Source organism: Crocuta crocuta, unplaced genomic scaffold (genome assembly GCF_008692635.1).
Source record: "Crocuta crocuta isolate KB4526 unplaced genomic scaffold, BGI_CrCroc_1.0 scaffold396, whole genome shotgun sequence".
Lineage (NCBI taxonomy): Eukaryota > Metazoa > Chordata > Mammalia > Carnivora > Hyaenidae > Crocuta > Crocuta crocuta.
This window is the reverse complement of record NW_027533259.1, coordinates 3408209-3425244: the sequence shown is the minus strand read 5'-3', so window position 1 is coordinate 3425244 and position 17036 is coordinate 3408209. Positions and strand designations below refer to the sequence as shown.

The 17036-nt window shown below is 40.4% G+C and overlaps 1 protein-coding gene across 5 annotated transcripts in view; it reads right to left on the bottom strand.

Annotated features, from left to right (window-relative positions):
* The window catches only part of CCDC146 (coiled-coil domain containing 146), a 116078-nt gene continuing 99042 nt past the window's right edge, over positions 1-17036 (bottom strand). For all 5 annotated transcript variants that reach the window (XM_077746987.1, XM_077746985.1, XM_077746990.1 and 2 more), the window contains 10 exons: positions 16799-16894; positions 16013-16183; positions 14745-14833; positions 14492-14656; positions 12485-12709; positions 10437-10665; positions 5734-5862; positions 4812-4949; positions 1848-2096; positions 1-568 (listed from right to left, as the gene is read on the bottom strand). In XM_077746987.1, the coding sequence (XP_077603113.1) occupies positions 365-568; positions 1848-2096; positions 4812-4949; positions 5734-5862; positions 10437-10665; positions 12485-12709; positions 14492-14656; positions 14745-14833; positions 16013-16183; positions 16799-16894 (1695 nt within the window). In that variant the 3' untranslated portion in view covers positions 1-364. The remainder of the gene's footprint in view (positions 569-1847; positions 2097-4811; positions 4950-5733; positions 5863-10436; positions 10666-12484; positions 12710-14491; positions 14657-14744; positions 14834-16012; positions 16184-16798; positions 16895-17036) is intronic.

Here is a 17036-nt window from a genome sequence, read left to right as displayed (position 1 = left end):
ATTTTTTTCTTCTTTAATAAAGACCACTCTGCCAATTTCTGTACTTCACTGAAAAATTGATTTATTTTTCTTGCATTTTTATAGCACCTGGAAAGATGCTGACTATCTGAAAGATAGTCAAAATATACAGTGAAAAAGAAAAAAATGAACACTCACTACAGATATATCCCTTGCCATAACTGTAGGACAATTCATATAAAATACAGTAGTTGAGTGTGAAAGGAAGCCATGTTGTTCTCCATTGTTGACAAGTTGTGGATACCTTATTTGTAAGTTAGAACTATTATGCTGATATTTTCCAGCTGTGGATATGAAGAAGCCTGATTGACATGTCTCGTTTAGAAGCCTGGATTGGTTCACATATTCAGATTTCAATTGGCTTTATAACGGGTTTCCTTATGTGCCTCATATTAGCCCCGGGTTCACTGGGCTTAAACGGAGCCAAAGCACCATATGGTTTTGGCAAGGGAAGAGTGCCCTCTGCCTCTGGGATGTAGGCATTTGGACGTGGCTCTGCAGTTGTGTAAACACCGTTGGGCAGCTGGCGAGTTTCTGCCACTGAGAACTCCTGCAAAGAATGATTTTTTCTTTTTAGTTTCCTGAAAACAACAGTGAAGCCACTTCACTCTCAGGGCCCAGCAGACACAGCTGGGTCTGAGCAGTCTTAGGTTGTGTTGGCTGATATTTCCCCAAAAGGACAGATGGGTATGAGGGTGGAGTCACTAAGCGCATGCACACACACACACACACACACACACACACACCATCTCATTGGAATGACCCATGTTACCCAAGCATCACTCTGTTCCTGGGGTTTAAGGCTTATCATAAACTGATTAGTGGGTCCTAAACTCACTGTATTCCAGCTCAATATATTTCATTATGTACTAATTATTTCCATGGTTTTGAAAAAGGCTGGAGTAAATCACTGGTGAGCAAATGTTACAAAAGGGAAAATAAGCAGTGAAGTAGAACCCGAGGACAGAAGTGGTCAGCAGCTTGCTTTGAACCTCAGGGTTCTCAAGATTCTGCCTGTGCTTCTGGAGAATAGAGAAATTTCTTATAGGATTAAAAAAGAACTCTAAATAATGGAGAGACACCATAGGTAAAATATGAATGTCCTTAAAAATAGAGTCCCAAGCAGTGTGGAAATTACAAATCTGACCCTACTTTCAGGCATTCCTAGTATGTGTTTGGAAGGCATGTATTCTTGGGATGGGGAGTGTCTACTTGACAGGCTGAGAGGAGGTGCACAGGATGTAGTCTTCTTAGAAAGAGATCCCTAAAGCCATTTTAAGAATATTAGAAGGTCATGGTGGGAGTAGGCAGAACTCAGCACCTGATGTGTAGGTCCATTGATAGACCTAGATTCAGGTCACTGGCTGGAGAAGAATGCTGAGGCCTTGAAGCCTGTGACACACACCAAGTGCAGAGTCTGCAGAAGGCTGTGGCAACCTTCCCAATGTGCTGTGGTGGCCCCAGTGGCCAGACGTGGGAGAGTAAGGTGTGGCCTGAGCAGGGGTTCAAGGACATGAAGCCCTATGGATAAAACCAGGGCCAGCCTGGACACTGTCCTGCCAGTGGGGTTCCATGGTGTTCGGCCACACAAGCCCAGGATGTGGACTTGATGCTTGATGAGTGTTTTCTGGAGAATATTACGGCTCTTGGGATATTATTTTGACTTATTGCCTACATCATATCTTAAAAAAACAAAACTTTCTATTGACTGGCGGAACTAGGTATGTGCTATAGTGGGAAATATTTCACGTATTTAGGGAAGACTGAAATTCCTGAAAACAGCCCTTCCTGCCACACTGGGCAAATGCAATATAGAAGACAAAGCTTACCCGAGATTTTTCAGCGATGGCCAAGGCATACATTTCTTCATCTCGAAGGACCTTCAACCATTCTCTTTCAATGTCTTTATTGAGTGGCAGACCCTTTTCTATCCTGGAATTGCAGGAGAAGATGAACTCTTCCTTATCCTTGACTTCCTTTTGAAGTTCAATGGCCAGAGCTTGTTTCATGGACAGCTCAGCAACAAGAGCCATCATTTTTTCTGTAGCATCTTTGATCTTTCTCCGGTAGCCGTTCATCTAGAATGAGAGAGCCTAAGGCTTAGACTATGTATACATTAAGAAAATGGTAGGCTGCTGGCTGTCTAGAATGCTGGGGGGCAGTCTTGCCTGAAGGATGGAGAGTTTAAGTGGGAATTTAGAAAAAACAAGAATTGGAGGAGATCTCAGAGATTGAGCCCAATTCCCTGGGTGTAAATAAGGCCCTCCTCTGTCGCACATAGGCACGCACACTCACCCCTGCACCTGGAGGGAGCCTGGCCCTGGATCAATAAGGACAGGAGGGAAAAGAAACAGATCTGTTCATCTAGTTACTGAAGTTCCAAGTGGATAGCATGGAGGGAAATAGTCCCTTTACTTTTAAGAGGTAATAAGGAAAAAGGAAAGGGTATTCTTGATGTCTAAGTTCTGGCCTAATTTTGCCATGCTTTTAATGTGTCACTTATCCAGTGAAAAAAATCTAGGAGAACAAAAACTACATTTAAAAATTACTCTTTACTCATACAGGATAATCAGCAGAGGCCATGCATTCCGAAATGATTTTTATTGGAAAATATCATACCTCAATGTGGTTGCATTAGTGATCATAATTTCTGGGATGTATCATTATGAGGTCACAAGCAAGCATGAGTTGAACTGGGGGAATTCTGGTCAATAATTTGAAATGAAATAGTTCGTGTATATTGTATATTGTAAATATGGGTATATTTACCATTTCACATCAGCTAGTTGCCATCAAAGAATAAAAAGACAGGACTAAGTGGAGCATAGGCACCCAGCAAAATTAAAACTGAATGTCTGTTGAATGAAGGAATTAGCAAATTCTATTCTATTCTATTTTGATCCTTCAGTCCTTTGAACAAGGGTACACTGAGATCTGAATGTGAGCTTCCAGAAATGACACCTGTCCTTGAAATACTTTCTTCTCCTAATAGAACATACACTGGTCTAGCTGTACGTTTGCTTGGAGAACTGTTTGTGTTCGTGATTTACCTTTTATTGAAAATATAATGACTGATTATTATACACACATTTTGTCTCTTTAAAGGAATTTAAAAAACTGTTCTATACCACAGTAATTTCTAGGAAGCATACAATGAATAAAAGCAACTACTTTTTAAAGCTTCAATGGTGAGTCTTTATCTTAAATTTCATTAATTAAGCAGTTATGATACACCTGAATGTTGTGTGTGTAGCCAACCTCCTTTTCTCCTCCATAAAAGGATGGTATTATTCCAGCTTGCTCTAAGTCTTTGTCTGGGATTTCCCATTTTCTGTTCATTTGGGAAGCTTGCAAGAGAAGCCATAAACTATCTGGGAAAGGTGTGAGATTTGAGACATGCATTCTCATTGAGCTCCCGCAAGGAGCTAGGCCACTTCTCTACTACCCAATGCTTGCAACAATTTCAGCTGATTTCACACCCATCTCACAGATCAGGAAACTTAGTTTTAAGATCATTTACGTATCTTTCTCAGGGTCACTCCCTAGTATCGGTAAATCACAGATCTGGGATCTGAACCTTTCTACCTTCTAGTTCTGTCCACCATAAGGAGATCTTACTAATTTTAAATAAAAAGGAAAAAAAGCCAATGAGATGGCACTGAAGGTGGGGAAAGGTGAGGGGAGATAAATCAGTAGGCTAGGACTCTGCTCCGCTGGATTCCGGTAGCAATTGTCACTATTTTTCATTTCTCTAGCATTACAGCTGACTTCCCGACAGACTGCCAACAGTTTTGACAAGCCAGCCCTCAGTGAAGACTTGCCCTAAAGAAAGGGAAATTCATTTTGCAAAAGGAAGGAAGGCAACATTAAAGAAACATCAGGCATGCTAATTCAGGCAAAGTTCATGAGCCTGAAAAAGTCTTAACATTTCTTATTTGATGAGGTAAAGTTGTGAATTGCCCATGAGCCACTGGACTGATGTGGAAGGCTATTAGTGGAAGTCATGAGGGCAGGGGTGTAAAAGCCAAATAAAAATGGTGACGGAGGCTTGAGGTTTACGATGATTTTCTGTTTCTTTAGTGTGCCAGAACTTTCTAGAATGGGACTGACTTCACTTATTCAATAACTTTTTTCTCTCGAGTTTATTACATGCTGGCCATTGGGGAAATTAAGAAGGAAGAGGAAGAGTCGCTGCCCTCAGGAGCCCACAGACTCTCTGCTTACCTGTCTCCTGGCACTAGGTGTGGACAATGTGTCCATTCCTCTTTGTTTCTGCTGTCACACCTTGCATGAAATTAGGAAGCTCCACATTATTGGTCTTTCCTCGCTAGTGGGGCCTGGCAGTGGCTCCACCCCAACGACTAATAGGCATGGGTGTCGTGTGACTAACCGCTGTTCTCTTTAACGGTCCCTGTCCATCTCTGAGTTCTGGATTAGGGCCGTTTTCATGCAGATCGCTGGGTAAGTGAGGCCCTCTAATCACAAGGAACTAGAAGGGATTTAACCTGGCACATTATTATAAAGGTAGGTGGCCTGTAATGAGAAACTTGTAAACTGTCATCGAGAAGCTTAAGTTTTCCCAGTATAAAATGAATTCATTCAGGGGACAAGATTGAAACCTATTTTGGACAATTCTCTAAGAGTGATCTTTACCCTTTTAATTTTACATCTTTATGTTTCTCTAGTCATAAAGCCTAATCTCTTCATTGCTGCTCTTGATAAATGAAGCAGTCTGTACAAAATGAAAGGTAATAAAGGAGTAAGGGCAGGAGGCAGAAGGCAGGGTCTCAGACCTTCTTGGCTAAGAGCAGAGTGTCCTGTTTGCAGGCCTGAGTTTTGCTGAAGAGCCTGTCTGTGAGCCGGGAGACCTGTTCGTAGATGAAGTCCTTCTCCAATAACTTCTCTTCCTTCTTGGCCAGCTGTAGTTCCAGCTATGGTTGAAAACAATTTCAATAAGAAGTAAAAAAAAAAGGTCATGTAAGTCAAAAATCTTCTTTTTTAAAAAAATTTTTTTAATATTCATTTTTGAGAGACAGAGAAACAGAGTACAAGCTGGGGAGGGGCATAGAGAGAGAAGGAGACACAGAATCAGAAGCAGGCTCCAGGTTCTGAGCTGTCAGCACAGAGCCCGATGCAGTGCTTGAGCTCACAAACCATGAGATGATGGCCTGAGCCGAAGTCAGCTGCTTAACTGACTGAGCCACCCAGGCACCCAAAAATCTTTCTTAATTAGATCCCTAATTTTCCCCCTTAATGAAGACAGATTGTTTTTATATAGTTGCCAACATAGCTCTAGAAAAGTCTTTAGTGCTAGGCTAAGTCAAGACTCCCTTTGGTCCCACTCCACTCCAGGCAGCTCTGGGATTTCTTCCTTCCCAAGGTAGGAGACAGCCCTCTCAGCTCCATCTAGCTTCATGTTGTCATTCCTCTGATATGCTCCCTTCAGGAAGACAAATCAATCCACTAAAGATGCCAAAATTGTTCCTTTGGGCTATGAGGCAAAAGTGGGCATCTTGAAACCACACAGGTTTTACTTCTTTTTGGCAAGCATTAGACAGAGGCTCAGGTTTTGTTATGGGATTGCAAAGACACAATTATTAGTGGCTAGAATAGTGAGGGATACATCTGTCTGCATAAGATGGAAATAGTACCACCGATATCTGTGACACTGATCAACAAGGACCTAACAGGAACACTTGTAAGAGGAATGCTTACCGAATCTAATTTTTTGATCATTTCTTCTTGGGTCATATCTTTCCCTGTAATGAAGCGGGTCCTGTTCTCACCCTCAGGATTTATAAACTGTTTCTCCAGGTCTTTTATTCTGTCTGTACACTGCGAAAACTATTAAACAAGAAAAAAAACATTAACTTTGAAACTAACTCTCTTGCTCAGTAAATTTTAAAATCCCATAGTAGGATCAATCCAGGGAAAGGTGCAAGCAACTCTTAACATCCCATCAGCTGGGACCTGGGGTTGAACAATGTGTCTGCCCATCCATGGTGCCCTGAGGATGATGCCTGTAACTGACTTTCTGTAGCAAGACGGCAAGGCCAGAGTCATCAAAGAAAAGGTGATCTTAAAACCAGCACTTTGACTACTTCCCATTTTGTGTTATGCCCATGCAATGCTGCGTGGTTGTAGAGCAGAGCTCTTTATGGAAGATTGTTCCAGAGGTCAAAGTAGACAACATACAAGGCAGACAACATCCTAGATTCCAGTTTAAAACCCTTTGTTGGCAATAGGTTTAATAGCTTTGCAAAGAATAAAGTTCTTAATTACTAGGTCAATCCAATGTAAAGTCTGTGAGGTATAGCCTGAACGATTTATATCTTCTATGCTAACGACCTAATATAATGCTTTATATATCAACTATATTTGTTGGGTCAAGGAGACTTTGGAAGTGAAGAAAATGGCAGTCTCACTTAGTCTTGTTTTATAGGGAGAGATGGGGAACACATTGAAAACAAAGAGTCATCATTTTCATCTTTCTTACTGAAAACCTATAGAATCTTGGGCAAATCATTTATCTTCTCTAAACCTTAGTTTCCTGCACTGTCAAATGGGAAGGTAAGACCCAACCTAATGGGGTTGATTAGTTAAATGAGATACTATACGGCAATTACTTTACGACGTGTCCCAGAGTGATACAGGTAGAATTTAATTTTTAATTTATGTATGTTCCTCCTCTTGACAAAAAGAATTTTAAGTGGTGACATAAATATTTTTCCTTTTTTCTTCCTCTCTCTCCACACTCATTAATTCCCCTTAATATGGAGTTAAAGTATACATCTACACATAATTAAGCATAAATATATTATTGTATTTATTACTAACAACACTTGATATTTCTGTTTCTTAACTGAGAAATTAAACAAGGAACAAAAATATGGTGCTTATTTATCAGAGTAGTACCTTGATTGCTCTTGTTTCCCCATGGGTCTTGGAGGAAAACCTGTTTGCTTTTTTTTTTTTTAAGTTTTTATGTAAATTCCAATTAGTTAACACACAGTACAGTGATAGTTTCAGGTGTAGAATCTGGTGATGCAACACTTCGATACAACACCTGTGCTCATCACAAGTGCCCTCGTTATTCCCCATGTTTACTTTTTCTATATAAAACAGTGTTGTGCTCTAAAATAGTTCACATGACTTCTTCTCTGAAAAGGAGCTATTATTTTAAGCACCAGGAAAATATGACTCATGATAATCCTTGGATTAGACTGCTGGGACAATTAAAAACTGTTTCAAATAACTGAGAACATACAAACCTTAAGAGAATTCTGGAAATGATGCAAAAAAATGGGAAGACTTCAAAAAAAAACAACACACATTGCAGCTGTAACAAATAACAGGATGTGACAGGGATCCAACACAGCAAGGCAGAGTACAACAATGACTAGCCTAAAGCTTGAAATTTCACATCATGGCCTTCAAAGGACCCATGTGATTAGTGGTACGTAGACAAATATTTAAGTGCAGTTTGAAGACTAATGGGAAACGTTCTATTCAACAGTTTGGTTTGGTTTGGTTTTTTTAGAGAGAGATCGAGAGCAGGGGTGGGAGAGGCAGGGAGAGAGAGAGAATGTTGAGCAGGCTCCATGCCCAGCATGGTGCCCACCTCAAGGCTCAATTGCAGGCCCCTGAGATCATGACCTGAGCTGGATGCTTAACCAAGTGAGACACCCAGATGCCCTTATTCAACAGTTCTTAAGCTTAGAATAATTCTGGCAAAACAGGTAACTGATGGTAATACATAGTCCATATTGCCTCCATTCATTTGCAGCCAGAATGGAAAAGGCTCATATCAGGCATAAATGCATAAATATTTTCCTTTTGAGTAAACTGAATTCGTATTTCACACCAGATAACTGGTTTTGTATAATGAAAGGCCAAGTGTGTGTATTTTAAGAACAATGAATTTTATCCACTGACTAGAAGTATTGATTTGCAATTAACACAAATATAATGCTTACCCAGTAAAGAGAGAATTTTCCTGTTGTGGATCTTACTGAATTTACAATCCTTTTGTTCTGTTGGGCATCTTGATAGTTTGGTATGGGCAAAGATGGCCCCAAAGCTGTGTTTTGGGAAGGAGCTAGAGTAAAATCAAGTGGGACAAATCTGGAGTGCCAGGAAGGCAATCTGGGGTGGTGGGGCTGTGGAGAGGAGAAGGGGGTCAAAGATGGAAAGGCAAGCCAGTGAAATGGAGCGAGGCCAGGGTGCTGCATGGGCCAACATACCTGGTGACTGTTACCAGTGATGGGGTGGCCCCACAGAGCTCTGCAGGACATGGATATCTGATATGAAATTTGGAGTTCTTTACATTTCTGTAATGTATCCCATTGTGCCCTTGCCCCAAATCTCTAATCAGTTCATAGACAAAGATCTTGCATGAATGGTTTTGTGTCGGTCGCTGAAGAAGGAGCGACTCCTGAGTTGTGCACTGATATGGCATAGAAGTGAACCAGTTGTGTGTGAGCTGACAAGGAGATCCCCCAGATGAAGCACTCATTGTTAGCAGGAGTTAGAGCCCTAGGAATCCTGGGGAGGCTACCTTGGAGACCCGAGGGATGCCTAGTAGTGTTTCAACTCATCCATCTAAATTGTGCTACACTTATGGAGGAAGTGAAGAGGAGAACTTACGGCTGAAAAACAAACACTGGAATCAAAACCTTGGCATTATTTGTGCACAGTGGAAGATCCTATCATTGATATAGCATTCACTCACTATAAAACATGGAAGTGGACCCATCATTTAGTTCTACAAAGTCACGTGAATCCCCACATGATTAAATGAAAAAACAAAACAAAAAACAAACGCAGAATCCAAAACAGTCTATAGCATGAGCTAATCAAAACCATTTATTTTTACATCTTGAAGAAGGCCAGAAGGATGTCTTCCAGAGTTTTGATAATTTTAATAGTGATTATATATTGGGGATGAAATTTTATTCTTATTATTTTTTTAATGTTTATTTTTATTTCTGAGAGAGAGTGAGGGAGACAGAAGCAGCCTCCAGGCTCTGAGCTGTCAGCACAAAGCCCGATGCAGGGTTCACACCCATGAACTGTGAGATCATGACCTGAGCTGAAGTTGGAAGCTTAACCCAACGGAGTCATCCAGGTGTCCTTGGAATTTGATTTTTTAAAAAACTTTTGTAATTTCCAAAAACTTCATTAGCTGAATATGTTTTAATTTTATAATCAGAAAAAAAATGAAAATAAACCTGATGTTTTATAAAGTATATTATAAGTTTAAAAAATTTTAAGTTTATTTATTTTGAGAGGGACAGCACCAAGTGGCGGAAGGGCAGAGAAAGGGAGAGAGAGAAAAATCTCTTGGAGCCCACCCAAGCAGGGCTCGAACCCACAAAGCTGCAAGCTCATGACTTGAGTGGAAATCCAGAACTGAGCAGCCCAGGCACCCTGTTATAGGTTAAAATTTGTTCCTGATACACTGAGTCAATGGAAAAATGAATAAGTCACAAATATTTTAGTTTAATTTTTCTTTTATTTTTAAAGATATCTATTCCTTGGGGCGCCTGGGTGGCTTAGTCGGTTAAGCGTCCAACTTTCGCTTGGGTCATGATCTCGCGGTTCGTGGGTTCGAGCCCCGCGTCGGGCTGTGTGCTGACTGCCAGCTCAGAGCCTGGAGCCTGTTTCAGTCTGTGACTCCCTCTCTCTCTGACCCTCCCCTGCTCACGCTGTCTCTCTCTCTCTCCTAGAAATAAATAAAAAATAATAAAAAAATTTAAAAAAATAAAGATATCTATTCCTTAAAAATAGAAGATAAAGTAGTTATGTGAAGAAAGTAGCTTTATATTCATAATTTATTTATGTATATATGTATGCATTTATTTATTATTTCATGTTTAAAGTTTATGGCTTTGTTCCATTTTTAAAAAGACCATGTCAGAGACAGGCTATTATATTCCAGGGAAACTTCAGGGATGAATAAGGAGTCCATTTATATGTAATTGCCAATTAACAAACAAAAATCTCGGCTTCAGAGGACAGGCGTTCTAAAAATGAGAGAGCAAGATGGTCTCCAACATCTTTCCAGCAAGCATCAAAAACACAGTTACGCTGGCAGCAGTGAAAGCCTGGCAAACCTAAATTTTGAGCTATGAGGAAGCTGAGCAAGAGACGAGATTTGGGAGGGTCTAAATTCCAAGGAAGGCAGAAAATGTTCCCTGGGGGAAGAAAGACAATCTGGAGCCTGGATGCCTGAGGCACTGATTCTACCCTGAAACAGTCGTATTTTTAAAGAAGACTTGTGGTCTTCTCACGGATTCTAGGAGGGGCATGGGTTCATTTACCTAAGAACTTAATATGATGTACAAGCCTCTAAAGGAGAGGTGGGGGTGGGGGGGAAGCAAATGGCCCTGGAAGTGTCTGGTGAAGGTTCTCCCTACCTGAATCTGGAGCACTGCTAAGTCGGCATCCAGGGCCTTCTTGGTTGGCAGTAATTTCTGGGTCACTTGAATCTGCCTTTGTTTCTCGGCAATCTTCAGTTTCAGGAATCGGATCTTTTCTTCCAGGACATGTATTTCAATTTCTCCGTTTAACTTCATCTTATCTTGGATATTTATTTTTTCATAGAAGATGCACACTTCCTCTTCCCGCTCTATCAGCTGAACGCCACTGTGGTCGAGAGGAGAGGCAGAGGAGGCTAAGAGGATGTTAAGGCCACTGTTGTACTAGTTATGGTGGTTCCCCTGGATTTGGGCACCAAATACACATCAACATTATAGAATTCCAGAAGGCAAAAGATATTCAGTTGGTTTTCTAGTTAAACTCCACACTTTTAGTGTTCCTGGGGATGGGAAAGGGAGGGCTGTTTAGCATCTCGGATCTGAGCTGGTCGTGCAGTTTGGCTGGTCACGGTATCTCTGCAAATCCCAAAGGGTTTCCTGGGGTGGGAAAAAATGCCATTCCCCATGCATGAACAAAGTAATCTCATAATTTGATTTGCTGCAGACCCTTCTCTTGGGCCAGACTTGCCAGCTAAGCTCCGGGCCAGAAGTACCCAGGCAGGGGGCCAGCGGATGTGTTTCTGCAAGGATTCTATGATTCTGTGTAACTAGTCAGGCCCATTAGATTCTTTGAAAGACCAATATTTCTGATGCAAATTGCCCCATAAACAGGCAAAGTTCTGTCCTTTGTAATCATGCCAGGGGAGAGACCCCTCCACGTGAGGGGAATGTGGGAAAGAAACAAAGTAAGAATTTTCTAATTCCAGCCCTACTGGTCTGACCAGGGCCTGGGAACATACTGCCTAAATACTTTGTTTTGTGCCAGGAGCCAAATAAGGGGACTTTTTTTTTTTTTTCCCAGAGAAAACACCTGTCAGCCGTTTGAAAAAGTAGTGTTCTTCACACCCTGAAGTTCTTCCCACACTCTGCACATCCATTATCCCAGAGTTCATCTTTAATTGCCTTATCTCTTTCTCTCTCTCTTCCCTTAAAACATGTCCACACATTGTTGTATTTGCTTAATCTTAACTCTATGTTTTGTCTTATTTGCTGTTCATTGGCTCCTCTCAGGATCTTCTTACTTTTCTTAACAACAGAAGCCAGGAGCAATGCCTTACCACCTGTTTGTACTTTCAGGGTTCAGCACTTAGCGCATAACTTTATACGGAGCAGCCCACAATCAAGCCACAATGAACAAAAGATCTGATACCAGTTGTAATTACCACAGGTCTCTACAGTCTCACATACCACATTTCTCTAGCACAAGCAGCTTGGGAAAATTGCTACAGTAGTAATTGATTAACGACATAATTGTAGTCTGGAAGAAATAATGGTGTTCTGAAACGTCTTACTTGCGGAGAAAATGAGCTGAGAGAATGGCTTAATAAATATCCTTCTAAGACCAAGCCTGTCACAAAAGCGGATACGAGATCCGAAGACGTATTTATGTCAATTACACTGAAATAACTTGATGGTATCCTGAATGGTAGCCTGGGAAAGAACTTTGATCTTTAAGCGAGCAACTTCTCAAACCCTGGTCTTGCCGGTCTCTCTTACAAGAACAGAGTGTGTTATTTTCAGGCAAAACACACAGCTGACCCCTCCGTCCTGCCCCGGCAAAAGGCTAATGAAAACTGAATGTCAAATGCCCCTCACTATCCACTGTCAAATCTAGACAGAAAAAGGGGCAACATTTCTTTCTTTAAATCTTTTTTTAATGTTTATCTTTGAGAGAGAGAGAGAGCTCCCGTGCAAGTGGGAGAGGAGCAGGGGGCGGACAGAAGATCTGAAATGGGCTCTGAGCTGACAGCAATGAGCCCGACAGCGGGGCTCAAGGTTCAAACTCACAAACCAGAACCCAAAATCATGATGCAAGCCTAAGTCTGACACCCAACTGACTGAGGCTCCCAGGCGCCCCCAAAAGGGGCAATATTTCTAAATAGGATCTATGGGTGTTTGGTTTTTCACATTAGGTTCCTGGTTTTTACCTTTCATTTCGACGCTGAACTGCTTTTTCATATCTCTTGCGAAGCTGCACCATTTCCTCTTCAATCACTGTGATCGTATTGGCGAGTCTGTCGATGTTATTTAACTGGGCTTCCTTCTTCTCCTTCATTTCCTGAAGTTTTGCTACAATTTTGCACACGTCATTCTGCATGCTTTCTCTGATGGTAACATTGTTGGCATGTTTCAGCATGGAATTTTGTAACTTTCTTTAAAAATAATGGGAAAATAGGTAAGATCATAATTTACTTTCAAAAATAATGCAGACTTCTGAAACTAGTAACCTAGCTCTTGCTTTTACTATGTTCGTGGAAATGACAATAGTGGTACCATAGTCCCCCTTATCCACGGTCTGGCTTTCTGCAGCTTCATTTACCCGCCGTCATCCGTGGTCCTGAAGTAAATGATTCTCTTTCTGACTCTTCAGAAGGTCAGTGGCAGCCTAACGCTAGGTCACAACGTCTGCGTCGTTCGCCTCACTTCACCTCGTCAGATAGGCATTTTGTCACCTTACGTCATCACAAGAAGGGTGAGTGCAGTGCAATAACATATTTTGAGGGAGAGGAAGAGAGACCACATTTACATAACTTATTACAGTACAGCTGACTCTTGAACAAAATAGGTTTGAACAACATGGGTCCACTTATACGTGACTTAAAAAAAATACAGGGCAGTATTGTAAATGTATTTTAAATGATTTAAAACCACTTTTTAACGTTTATTTTTGAGAGACAGAAAGAGAGCACCAGTGGGGGAGGGGCAGGGAGCGAGGGAGACCCCGAATCCGAAGCAGGCTCCAGGCTCCGAGCTGCCAGCACAGACAGAGCTGGAAGCGGGACTGGAACCAGCGTCCGTTGCCGTCCCCGCCACAAACCGTGAGATCATGACCTGAGCCGAAGTCAGACGCTTAACCGACTGAGCCACCCAGGTGCCCCCTTTTTTATGCTTTTCTTAACATTTTCTTTTCTCTAACTTACTTTATTGTAAGTATTGTAAGTATATAATACATTTACAGTATAGGATACGTGTAACATACACGATGTTTGTTAATCAACTGTGTATGTTACTGGTAAGGCGTCTGGTCAACAGGCTATTAGTAGTTAAGTTTTGGGGGAGTTAAAAGTTACATGCAGATTTTCAGCTGTGCAGGGGGTGGCACCCCTAACCTCTGTGTTATCTCAAGGGTCAACTGTATATTGCTATATTGTTCTATTTTATCAGTAATTATTCTCTTGCTGTGCCTAATTTATAAATTAAACTTTATCATACGTATGTATGTATAAGAAAAAAACACACAAAACATATAGGGTTCAGTACTATCTGTAGTTTCAGACAATCCATTGGGGGTTTGGAATGTATCCCTCAAGGATAAGGGGGAGCTACTCTGGTAGTAATAATGTTTACTACTGTAATAATAATTACTGTAATGACAATGATATTCATCATATGATGCTCTTCAGGAGTTTCTGTAACAGTATACAGAACACCGCCCCCCCCTTCGATTAGGACATCTTTTCTTTTGTGCCCCAAGCCTCTGTTGCCCTACTTTGTCAAATCAAAAGACTGAAAGAATTCATTTACTTCTCTATTGAGTCTAGAAAGCTCTCTGTCTTAACCACTCCACTATACTGCCTTCTACAAGCACATTAGATGCTTCAAATCGATAACCAGGGGATGCTGGTTAATAAACATTTGATTGTCTTCTAACTTTGAATGCAAATGATCAAATTTGTGTTTTTCTCTCTAATTTGGTAAATGAAAATAAATAGTATAAACAGTTTTTATTCACTTAAAAATGTGGCTATCAGACAGTGGAAGCATAAGGAATCACATTCAAATACTTAGGCTGTCATCTGTAAAGCATCTTTGAGCAAAGGCTCTTACAGCTTTGTAAGACTATTACTCTCTATTTCAGTACCTGCAGGGTATTTTAGAGTTTAATGAATCAGAAGAGAAACTTTTGAAAAGACAGTAGTTATTATTACACTTACCTTTCTTGAGTAACTGCACTATTTCGTAAAATTTCCAGTTCATTTAATGACATTTTATGCCTTTCTTTTATTTCATTTACTTTCTGGTGAGCTTTGTGAAGTAAGTTAACAAATTTATTTCTTTCATTTCGAATAGTGTCATACAGTTTAGCAAACTCTCTGAGTCTGTGGAAACACAGTGGTTTTGTAACTCGTGAAATAGAATTTATTTTTTGCCCACCTAACAAGATAAATCGTCACATAATTCTTTTACCTCCGATGAATTTCCCGTTTTTTCTTCTTGTGTATCCTGATTTCAAGATCCTTTGTTTTGATCTCCTTAACAATGTTGGTATATTTTTGCTGAAATATGAAAATGATGTGTGAAATTTTAAAAAACTCAGCACCACTAATATGTGAATACTCCCAGCTGCACCTTATCTCATTCCTGTCCATTAAGGAAAGTTCTATCTTAGCCAGCTGGGTTGTGCAGTTTGGGGTAGGGGTAGGGAGAGATCTGAAAATTGCCTGGCCAGCTGAACTGGATTAATTAAGGACAAAAAAGAACGAGGGAAAAGAGAAAGAAAAGAGCCTGTATGAGTTGGCTTTGAGGCATAGTTTGGGAAACTTTTAGAGAGCGCAAGAGTAAGTGTGGATGGCACAGCTGGGCTGGTAAGTGAGGAGTCTGTGGAAGACAGTTGAGGGAAGATGATTTGTAGTCAGTTTTGACATATGTTAGAAATGGAACCCCCTGTGGTATTTTGTGAAAGACAGAAGCCATGATTTTCAGGCACTTTTCTGAGGAGAAATGCTACTCCGTGTAAATGCTTGCTCCGAAGGAAGGTTGCCCTCAGGAACAGCCAACATCTGGGTCACATGATAAATTCAGGTATTCTCTTTTAGTAATGCGTCATATCATATTTGTTTTTAACAGGGAACCTCTGAACATAATCCCTTTGTGGAATACAATGATTGTCACATTCGAGTGTTAGCACGACAGGAGAGTTGTTTTTGCCATTGGTTTCATCGCTTTTTGTTTGCGATGTTGCACTGGGTCAGCTCTGGTACTTTGTTGGGAGCCCAGGAATGTCGTAGAGTGGAGCAGTAACTAAGGGCGTGCTCGCATTCGTTTAACCAACACTGGCTTGGTGAACTTGGGCAGGGGGAGAGCCATCTAATGCTACCGCTCTTGACTTGTTCTTGGACACACCATAGTGACGCATGAGATAGTGGAGAATCACAGAGATCTGCGGGCTGTGTCAGCCCTGTCCCCGGGAGGCACCACCTTATTCTTCCTGAAATTGTTGTGTGCTTGAATCCTCTGCAAATTGCCATTGACCCAGTTCCTTTTTCCTCTGGATTGCTGACTACTGCTAATTGAATCCTGAAACTATTTTTCAGTACGTGATTGAGTCTTGTTTGGGGAAGCTGTGCAGTCAAACCTCAAGGAGACAATTACAGCTTTCTAATGAACATTGTATGAAATTGAGGTTATCCTAAACTCGTATTGTAATTAATGGATGGTTACAAAAATGCAGTTACCTGAGCTTTCAGGAAATCCTTGAATTTTTGCTCCTTCTCATCAATTTTGATTTGAGTCATACGGACAAGATTGAAGACAAGTTCTCGCATGTTTTCCTGCTCCTTTATAAGCTTGTTTTCTATTGCAAGTTGCTGTTCCACTAACTTGGACTCAGCTTCTGATAGGATTTTCTTTTGAAAAACACCATACATTATAACTTATTTGTTTGAAGCAACACATTAGGGCTAGTGTCCTAACAATTGTTTAATTTCCTATGTAGAAATTATTTTACTAGAACTAAAACAAGGTAACTTGACTGCTTTAGCTCCAAGTATTCTGTCCTATGAAAGAATGTGCAAATATTATAGCATTTTAATGTGATAGAAGTTTTTTCTTAATCAGAATGTATTTTCAAGCAACTTGAAGAAAAAGAAGAGACATAAAATCATGTTTTAAAATACTTTAACAGTAGCTTGAATAAACAAAATTTGAAAATTTAAAATTAGACATTGGTGAAATAAAACATTTATTGGTTATTTTTAATCTGATTATATAGTCAATAGCCCTTTTATTTTAAAATCTCAGGAATTTGCATAATTTTTGTTCATTCAAACACATCCTTTTCCCCCAAATTTAATGTGGGATTCGAGTAGATGCTGAGATGAAGAAACAGACCCACGTTAAATAGCATCATACTGTATTTGATGACTCTCCTATTGATGAAGTTTTGTGGAGCACAGTTCAAAACACCACAAGTTCATATTAATCACTCTTAGACAGAAGCTTATATAAGAGTTGACATTGACCTGTTGAGCCAAATTCCTCTTAGCCACTTCAACTTCCTTGTGGAGTTCTCTCCTTCTCTCAGATAATGTAGAATCATCTTTAGGGATAGCTTCAATCTGTAAATAAAAATTTAAAACCACTGTTTACACAAGAAAGAAATCTTTGGTGTCATTTAGCCAACCTCATTGTGTACTTTTTGCAAATGATGGGCAAATTATTATACTGAATATTCTTTATGGAGTCATGGTACACTAAAAT